At 46.7% G+C, this 10000-nt stretch overlaps 1 protein-coding gene across 1 annotated transcript in view; it reads left to right on the forward strand.

Moving 5' to 3' along the window:
• Positions 1-10000, forward strand: part of LOC122242627 (alpha-amylase-like) — a 26822-nt gene that overhangs the window by 12500 nt on the left and 4322 nt on the right. Inside the window, exons 3-11 of the mRNA XM_086530614.1 lie at positions 19-170; positions 960-1117; positions 1550-1728; positions 3261-3399; positions 6754-6938; positions 7923-8129; positions 8914-9052; positions 9353-9511; positions 9739-9879. Coding sequence (XP_086386740.1) covers positions 19-170; positions 960-1117; positions 1550-1728; positions 3261-3399; positions 6754-6938; positions 7923-8129; positions 8914-9052; positions 9353-9511; positions 9739-9879 — 1459 coding nt within the window. The remainder of the gene's footprint in view (positions 1-18; positions 171-959; positions 1118-1549; positions 1729-3260; positions 3400-6753; positions 6939-7922; positions 8130-8913; positions 9053-9352; positions 9512-9738; positions 9880-10000) is intronic.

The raw sequence follows: 10000 nt of genomic DNA on the forward strand, positions 1-10000 counted from the left end.
CCCCACCCCCACCCACAGGTATCGCCCCCCATGGAACACATCATCTCCGCAGGCGACGGGTACCCCTGGTGGCAGAGGTACCAGCCCGTCTCATACAAACTGGAGTCGAGGTCCGGCAACGAGGAACAGTTCACCGACATGGTACAGCGGTGTAACGCGGTTGGAGTCAGGTGAGGCGTGGAAGGGGAGGGAAAGGGAGAGTGGGAGGGAGGGAGGGAGAGAAAGGGAGAGTGGGAGGGAGGGAGAGGGAGGAAGGGAGGGTGGGTGAGGCGTGGAAGGGGAGGGAAAGGGAGGGAGAGGGTGGGAAAGGGAGGGAAAAAGGGAGAGAGGGAGGGGGTGGGAAAGGGAGGGAAAGAGGGTGGGAGGGTGGGAGGGAGAGGAAGGAAGGGAGGGTGGGAAGGGAGGGAGGGAGGGGAGGGAGGAAGGGAGGAGGAGGGAGGGGAAGAGGGAGGAGAGGGGAGAGAAGGAGGAAGGGAGGGAGAGGTGGAGAGGGAGGGAAAGGGAATGGGAGGGGAAGGAGGTGGGAGACAGGAAGAGAAGGAGGGAGGGAGGGTGGGAGGGTAGGTGGGTGGGAGGAAGGGAGGGAGGAAGGGAGAGAGAGAGAGAGTGGGAGAGACTTTGACTTTGACGAGTTTATTGAGACAAGCCAAAAAGTAGGAAGAGAAACACAAAACATGCAGAGAGGAGGAGATGCCAGAACCCAAGACGTAAACAACCAAACTAGAACCAAGAACAAACAAACAAAGTCCCAAAACACACAAATCCCCAAGATACCCTACTCCCCTCTCCTCCTCATCCTCCCACCCCCTCCCCTCCTAATACCTCCCGCTCCCCCTCCCCTTCTCATCTCTCCCCCATCCCCACCCCTCCTCATCCCTCCCCCACCCCTTCCCCTCCTCATCCCTCCCCCACCCCCTTCCCTCCTAATACTTAACCCAACCCCTCCCCCCTTCCCCCAGGATCGTGGTGGACGTCGTCGTGAACCACATGACGGGGCTGGGGCGCGTCGGGCCGGGCTCTGGCGGCACCGACTTCAACGCGGACAGCCTCGACTTCCCCGGCGTGCCCTTCTCCAGCCTGGACTTCACGCCTCGCGACCTGTGCCCCTCCAGCAACGGTGAGAAGGCCTTTCCTGCTCGCTTTCTTACCCTCTTTGGTTTAACTGTGTGTCTCTCTGCCTGTCTGTCTGTCTGCGTCTCTCTATCTCTGTCTCTGTCTCTTTCTCTCTATCTCTGTCTCTCTCTCTCTCTCTCTCTCTCTCTCTCTCTCTCTGTCTCTCTCTCTCTCTCTCTCTCTCTCTCTCTCTCTCTATATATATATATATATATATATATATATCTATATATATATATATATATTATATAATATATATATATATATATATATATATATATAAATGTTGAACATCTACTTCTCCCATTCCACAACCTTTATCTTATCTGAAAAAAGCAACACCCAACAACAACACTCTTAATCACCCTGAACCACCTTCAGCCTTCCCTCCCTCCCTCCCTCCCTCCCTCACCCCCTCCTTCGCCGCCGCCCACAGGAATGATCAACAACTACGTCGACCCCGTCGAGGTCCGCAACTGCTACCTGGTGGGGCTGACCGATCTCTACGGCGCCAAGGACTACGTCAGGCAGAAGGTCTCGGAGTTTTTCAACCACCTCATTGACATCGGTGTCATGGGCTTCCGCGTGGACGCCGCGAAGCACATGTGGCCTGCGGTGAGTGTGGACTAGGAGAGGGGTGTGTGTGTGGGGGGGGGGGTATACTGGTGTGTGTGTTTTGTGTTGTGTTGTGTTGTGGGGGGGGGGGTTATACTAGTGTGTGTTGTGTGTGTGTGTGGGGGGGGGGTGTATACTGGTGTGTGTGTATGTGTGTGTGGGTTGTATACTGGTGCGTGTGTGTGTGTGTGTGTGTGTGTGTGTGTGTGTGTGTGGGATGTATACTGGTGTTTGTATATGTGTATGTACTAAGAAGAAAATGTACAAAAGAATACGTATGTGTGTGATTATGCATAGATAAGAGTGTGTTTGTCGAAAATTATTGTATGGAGAATATCGAATATACAGAATATTGTAAATACCGAGGAATGGGTTTACAGAGGAGTGCCTGTTGGATTGCCGCTTTCGTTTATTGATATAGTGATGAGTGAGTGGAAAATTAGAGAACTATCTGTGCAAGCAAAATTGCATGTTTTATGATGCGACGTATAATTACACTAATAAAGATTTATAGGACTGTTGAAATGAGTTTGGTATTGGGAAACAAAATTTATTTCAGTCATAAAGTAGATGAATTTTTTTTTTCAATATATATTTATATGTTACAGTGATGAAGGTCAATCAGATATAGGCAGACACACACACACACACACACACACACACACACACACACACACACACACACACACACACACACACACACACACACACACACACACACACACACACACACACACACACACACACACACACACACACACACACACACACACACACACACACACACACACACACACACACACACACACACAAACACACACACACGCATACACACACACACACACACATATCCGTGACTTTATACCATTGCGAAATCAATGTCAATGCTCAACAAACGTAAAAAATCTAACACCAAAAAAAAAAAAAATGTTCATCAAACTCAAATTTCTTAAAAAGAAAAACTCAAAATTCGGAATATCTTACGATATCCAAACACGGAAAAATTGCTGAATCATGAATCAGGGAGGAAGTGATAAATGACAATGAAAATGGAGATGGAGGAGAGAACTGATAAAGGTAAAGGTTTTAAAAAAAGAAAAGGGAGGAAAATGAAATGTGAGAAAATAAAGTTGGAATATGAGAGAGGGAAGGAAGGAGGGACTGAAAGAGAGACTGAGAAAGGAACTGAAAAAGACTGAGAGAGGGACTGAGAAAGGGACTTAAAGAGAGACTCAGAGAATGACTGAGAGAGGGACTGAGAGCGGGACTGAGTGAGGGACTGGGAGAAAAACAGGGAGGGCCTGGGAGAGGGACTGAGAGCGGGACTGATAGAGAGACTGAGAGATGACTGAGAGAGAAAGAGCGAGAGAGACAGAGAGACAGAGAGAGAGAGAGAGAGAAATAGAAAGAGAGAAAAGGGGACTTCTAGCTATCCCAGCAAGGTTAAAGTAAAGAAAAAGAAGAAGAAGAAAAAAAAAGCCAAATAATGAGGATGATAATAATGATGATCCTCCCTCGCCCCCCCCCCTCAGGACCTCGAAGCCATCCAGGGCCTGACGAAGGACCTCAGCACCGCCGCCGGGTTTCCGAGTGGACGTAGGCCCTTCTTCTTCCACGAGGTGATCGACCAAGGAGGAGAGCCCATCACGGTGCAGGAGTATTTCGGCGTCGGTAAGTGATGCTGGTGGTGAGGATAGTGGTGGTGGTGGTGGTGAGGATAGTGGTGATGGTGATGGTGACGATAGTGGTGGTGGTGAGGATAGTGGTGATGAGGAGAGAGAGACAGGTGGTGGTGGTGGTGAGGATAGTGGTAATGAGGAGAGAGAGGCGGGTGGTGGTGAGAATGGTGGTGATGATGGTGGTGGTAGTGAGGATAGTGGCGATGATGGTGAGGATAGTGGTGATGGTGGTGGTGAGGATAGGGGTGATGAGGAGAGAGAAGGGTGGTTGTGGTGGTGAGGACTTTTGGTTGGTGGTGCTGATGGTGAGGATCATGGTGATGAGGATGATGATGATAGTGATAATGATAATTATATTTATGATAGAAATAATGTTGTTATTATCGTTATAATCATCAGTATCACTATCATTTCATTATCATTATCATAAGTTATAGATACAAGGATAATTATAATAATATCAATAATAACAGTAATGATACTGATAATAATAATAATAAAAAAATAATAATAATGATAATAGTAGTAGTAGTAACAATAATCATCTCACTTATTGTAATCATGTTAATAATGATGATGGTAATAATGCCAATATTAATGATAATAAAACGGATGACAATAGGGATAACAATGATAACAATGATAATGATAATATCAATAATGTTAATAACAATGATAGTAGTGAAAATAAAAATCATGATAAAAATAATTAAAATTATAATGTTATCCTTCGTTATCATTATTATTATCATAATTATCACTATTATCATCATTATCAGTGTCATTATAGTGTTATCATTGTTACTGCATCATATCATAATTATCATCACTATCATTATTATTATCAATGTCATCTTAACTATCATTATTGTTATCATTGTCATCATCATAATCCTTATTATTATCCTCATTATTATCATTATTGCCCATGTTCTTATTATCGTTATTATTATCATTAGTAATGTTATTATTACTGTTATCGTCATTGTCATCATCATTATCATTTGTAGTAATAGTAGTATCATCACTATCACTATTATAACTATCATTATCGTTATTATCATCATACTCATTACAACCATCATTATCATCATCATCAAGGTTTATTAAAGGTGATATTTTTTTCGTTTTTTCATTTTTTAAGGATTTTTGTCCATTCTTGTTGTTGATGTTGCTGTTTTTGTTGCTAATGTTATTGTAGATGTGGCTGCTGCTTTTGTTGTTGTTGTTGCAAATATTGTTGTCATTTAGCACGTATGGAGTCGATGTTATTTTCCGGTTCCTTCCTGCACAAGCACGATAGGCATGTCACATGTCATGGTGGAAAATTAATTACTGGTCTCATCCACATCTCTCCGTATATTTTTCTTATTCTCCCTTTCTTCCCTCTACTCCTTTCCCCTCATTCTTTTCTTCCCCTCTTCCTTCCACCCTCTTCCTTTATCTCCTCTGTTCCCCTCCCACCTTTCCCCCTTGCACTTCCTCTCCGTCTCTCCTCTTCCCCCCTCCCCTCTTCCTCACTACTCCCTTCCCTTTCCACCCTTAATCCCCTCTTCCTCTTCCTCACTCCTTTCCTCCCCCCATTCTCCCTCCTTCCCTCCCCTCTCCTTTCCCTCCTTCCTTTCTCCCTCTCCTCTCCCTTCCTTTCCCTCCCTCCCTTTCTCTTCCTTTCCCTCCCTCCTCTCTCCCCTTCCTCCCTCCTCTCTCCCTCCCCTCTCCCTTCCCTCCCTCTCCTCTCCCTTCCTTTCCCTCCTCTCTCCCCTCCCTCCTTCTCCTCTCCCTTCCTTTCTCTCCCTCTCCTCTCCCTTCCTTCTCCTTCCCCTCTCCCTTCCTTTCCCTCCCTCCCCTCTCCCCTCCCTCCCTCCCTCCTCTCTCCCCTCCCTCCCTCTCCTCTCCTCTCCCTTCCCCCCTCCCCTCCCCTCTCCCTTCCCTCCCTCTCCTCTCCCTTCCTTTCCCTCTCTCTCCTCTCCCTTCTCTTCCTCATCTCTCCCCTCCCCCCCTCTCCTCTCCCTTCCTTTCCCTCCCTCCTCTCTCCCTTCCCTCCCTCTCCTCTCCCTTCCTTTCCCTCTCTCTCCTCTCCCTTCTCTTCCTCCTCTCTCCCTTCCCCCCCTCTCCTCTCCCTTCCTTTCCCTCCCTCCTCTCTCCCTTCCCTCCCCTCTCCTCTCCCTTCCTTTCCCTCCCTCCTCTCTCCCTTCCTTCCCTCTCCTCTCCCTCCCTCCCCTCTCCCTTCCCTCCCTCGCCTCTCCCTTCCTCTCCCTCTCTCTACTCTCCCTCCCTCACACGTTTAAGAGTCCGGGGAGTGACGTAATGCTGATGCTATTACTTTGCGGGAGAAATTGACTTCGGTGGTACATCTTTATAATATCTTTTATTTATTTTATTTTATTATTATTATTATTTTTTATTCTGATCGTTTCTCTTGTTTTTTTCGATTTTAGTTTGTTGCCTTTCTCTGTCTCTATCTGTCTATCTCTCTGTCTCTGTTTTTTTTCTATTTTTTACCTCATTCTCTCTTTCTTACTTTCTCTCTCTCTCTCTCTCTCTCTCTCTCTCTCTCTCTCTCTCTCTCTCTCTCTCTCTCTCTCTCTCTCTCTCTCTCTCTCTCTCTCTCTCTCTCTCTCATTCATCTCCTTAATACATACTGCTGTTACCCGCTACTTCCTCTTCTTCATTTCATTTATTCAGTTTTATTACTTCTCCCTCATTCTCCCCTTTATTATCCAACTCTCCCTCTTTCCTCTCACCCCCCACCTTGCCAATCTCCCGCTCCAAAAATAACACGTCCCTTGCAGTCCCTTCCCTTTAACCTCTTTTGACCCCGTTTGACCTCCCGGTGACCTTTCCTTTGGTTTTCCGCTCACCCTCCGACCCAGCCTTGCTTTCCTGGCGGTTTCTTACCCCCCCCCCTCCCCCTCTTCTGCCTTACTCCTTTCCTTTTCTTTCAGTCTTCTCGAAAATCGTATCCTAGTGTCTTCATCTGTCTGTCTTTCTGTTTTTAGTCTTCTCTCTCTCTCTCTCTTTCTCTCTTTAGTCTTCTCTTTCTCTCTTTAGTCTTCTCTTTCTCTCTTTAGTCTTCTCTCTCTTTCTTTCTCTCACTCTCTCTCTCACTCACTCTCACTCTCTCTCACTCTCACTCTCTCTAACCCTCTTTCTCTCTCTCTTTTTTTCTCTCTTTCCACCCACCTCTCCCTTTCTCTCCATATCTATTTATCAAGAAATCTATCTCCCCTCTATCTATCCATCTATCTACCTCCTCGACCTCTTCCACCTCTCCCCCTCCCTCCATATCTATCCACCGATCAAGCCATCCATCTACCCCGTCCCTCCCTCCCTCCCTCCCCCACAGGTCGCACGACGGAGTTCCGCTTCGGGAAGAAGATCGCGTGGGGCATCAACTCCTTCGACCAGCTGGGCGGCGTCTACGACCCCGGCTGGGGGATGGCGCCGTCGGACAAGGCGCTCGTGTTCGTCGACAACCACGACAACCAACGCGGTCACGGGGGCGCTGGGGATACCCTCACGCACAAGCAGGTGGGATGAGGTGGAGGGGAGGTGGAGGGGAGGGGTTGGGGAGGGGTGGGGGAGGAGTAGTGGAGGTGGGAGGGAGGTGGAGGGGAGGGGAGGTGGAGAGGAGGGGAGGTGGAAGGGTAGGGGAGGGAAGGAGTAGGGTGGAGGTGGAGGGTTAGGGGAGGTGGAGGGGAGGGGAGGTGGGGGAGTAGTGGAGGTGGAGGGGTAGTGGAGGTGGAGAGGAGGGGAGGTGGAGGAGTAGTGGAGGTGGAAGGGAGGTGGTAGGGAGGTGGAGGCGTGGAGGAAGGGAGGAGAGGAGGTGGATGGGGAGGGAGAAGTGAGGAGGAAGGGAGGTAGAAGGGAGATGAGGAGGAAAGGATGTGAGGTGTCTAAGAATATATTAGTTCCGGTACTGACAGATGGCTATGATGCATATATTTTTCAAAACTAAGTCAAAGGAGATGGCGGTTCGCTAATCACGCAAAAGATGCTGGGAATATTTCATAATCTGGGAATACCAATCTTCTGAAACGAGTTTTGAATGAACAACTCAGAAGAAAAATTAGCAGGTGTTTTTGCACTGTGTTTAACGTCAGAGAGACTGTAATAATTTACACAGTATATAAAGGGAGAAAAAATACATTGGTCTTAAGTACTCAAAATAAATTTTAAGTCAGGAAGTGGAAGATAAGACTGAATAAATATGAAGTTTGAATGCAACAGTTAAGCAGTTTGCATGCAACAACAATGATACATGACAGAATCTATTTATAAAACAAGACAAGATAGGAATAGCTATGCGAGGGAGAGAGAGGAAAAAACTAAATATACATACATAAATATAAATTTGTTTTACGTCACATGCACTCTCATGACGAAAGAGCTAGAGGTGTGAGTAACGACTTGATGTGATGGCTTTTAACACAGAAAACCGAAGTAAAATCACCAAGGAGAGGGGAGACTTGCCTATTTTACTCATCTTAATTTCATTTCTATCCATGTCGACAGCCTAAAGAGTATACCATGGGTGTCTGCTTCTCCCTCGCCCATGACTACGGCTTCATGCGTATCATGAGCAGCTACTACTTCGACAACACCGACCAAGGTCCTCCGGGGAGCAGTTACGGAGGAACGGATGACGTGCCCATCAACGCTGACGGAACCTGCGGCGGCGGCTGGGTCTGCGAGCACCGATGGAACGCCATTGCACAGATGGTGAGTCAGAGGAGTCAGTGTCGAAGTAAGACAGAGTTAGAGTGAGTGAATGTAAGAGTGAGTGAGTGTAAAAGTGAGTCAGTGTCGGTGTGAGTCAGAGTCAAAGGGAGTCAGAATCGGAAGAAGTCAGAATCAAAACTGATCAGAATGAATCAGATTCAGGGTGAATTAAAACAAGTCAAAGCCAGAGTGGGTCTTGGGGGTTTATTAGGATAAAGGAATCTGTTGTCAAAGGGAGAGGGGTTTATTCACAAGGGCATAACAGACACTTACATAACAGTGGATGGATGACGATGGACGAAAATGAGTCTTTCTTATGGAACAGCAATCACTGGATCACAGCTAAGAAGAATAGTTGAGTAACTCAAACAGAGATTGCAAGGGTCAAGTGCAAATGAGTAGTCAACGTAGAGGCTATAGTTCAGAAAATATGCATGAATTATGAAATAGTCAGGATCGGTATTTTTTTGTTATTTTCTTTCTTTCCTTCTTTCTTTTCTTTTAATATTCAGAAGGAACGGTTATCTCTGATAGCGTATTCTTCATTATTTTTTTCATCGCGACTAAGTTTGGTTTCATGTTTTTACCCCCAAAGACCCATTCATTTTCTCCGGCCCTTCATATCCTCAGTACATAAATAGGATATAAAATACTATTATTAAGTATGATCTTATTCACCTGTTTTTTTTTTTTCTACGAGACTCACGACCCCCTGACCTCCGCCTCGTGACCCTTTATCCACGAAATCATGACCCATTGCCACGCCCCTTCTTCGCTCCTTCAGGTCAAGTTCAGGAACGCCGTGGCCGGCACGCAGATCGCCAACTGGTTCCAGGAGGGCGACAACGTGGCCTTCTCCCGCGGCGATAAGGGCTTCTTCGCCATGTCCAAGTATGGTTCCTTCGACCGTACGCTCCAGACGGGTGAGTGAAGGAGGGAAATAGGGCTCTGGAGTTCAATTTCTTCGATGTGGGATTTTTATTTATATTTGTTTCATATTTATTTATGAATTTTGGATTATTGTTATGATTATCAACTGAATGGGACTTTTTTGGTGGGGAGGGAGGCTTTTAAATAATTTCCTAGATATGTTTCTTCTAAATTTCCCCCACGCAAAGCAAAAAAAAAAAAAAAAAAAAAAAAAAAAAAAAAGAAAAAAAAGCAGGAAACATCCCTTGTTAGGACCGTCAGTATATTTCATCCTAATCCTACTCGTGTTCCAGGCATGCCCGCCGGCACGTACTGTGAGCTGATTAGTGGTTGTGCCAATCAAGTAACAGTGAACGGCGACGGAACTGCACAGATTTCCATCCACAATTCGGATGAACCAGTCTTCGCCATCTGTGTCGGATGCGACGGAACAAGCCCTACGGTAGACCCTAGTGAGTACTTTCTGAGATGTTGGCATCTGACACATTTTGGTAAACATCGATGTTGTTTGATTTTCATCACAGTTTGTCCGGAGAAAATCTGTTTATGAAACAGACTTTAGCACATGCTTCATTAGATATTAATTATGAAAGATGAACAATATTAAAGCATATTCTTCACTCAAAAAGACATTTTCCCCAATTGTACTAACACCGCCCTTCCTCGCCTCCACCCTTAGACCAGCCCACGACGACTCCAGGCCCTACCGAGCCGCCCATCACCTCAGGCACGGCGAGGACAGTCGTCTTCGTCCACAAGCAGACCAACCCCGGCCAGGACCTCTTCATAAGGGGCGGCATCGATTCCGACCATCGCCCAGGTGGGAAACGGAGGTCGACGCGGGAAAGTTGCCTAGAGAGATGGGGGGGGGGGGGGGGGAAAGAGGGAAAGAGGGAGGGAGGGAGGGAGGAAGGGAGGGAGGGAGGGGAGGGAGGAGGGAG

Source organism: Penaeus japonicus, unplaced genomic scaffold, assembly GCF_977035675.1.
Source record: "Penaeus japonicus unplaced genomic scaffold, GWHDUDI00000001_assembly GWHDUDI00000033, whole genome shotgun sequence".
NCBI lineage: Eukaryota > Metazoa > Arthropoda > Malacostraca > Decapoda > Penaeidae > Penaeus > Penaeus japonicus.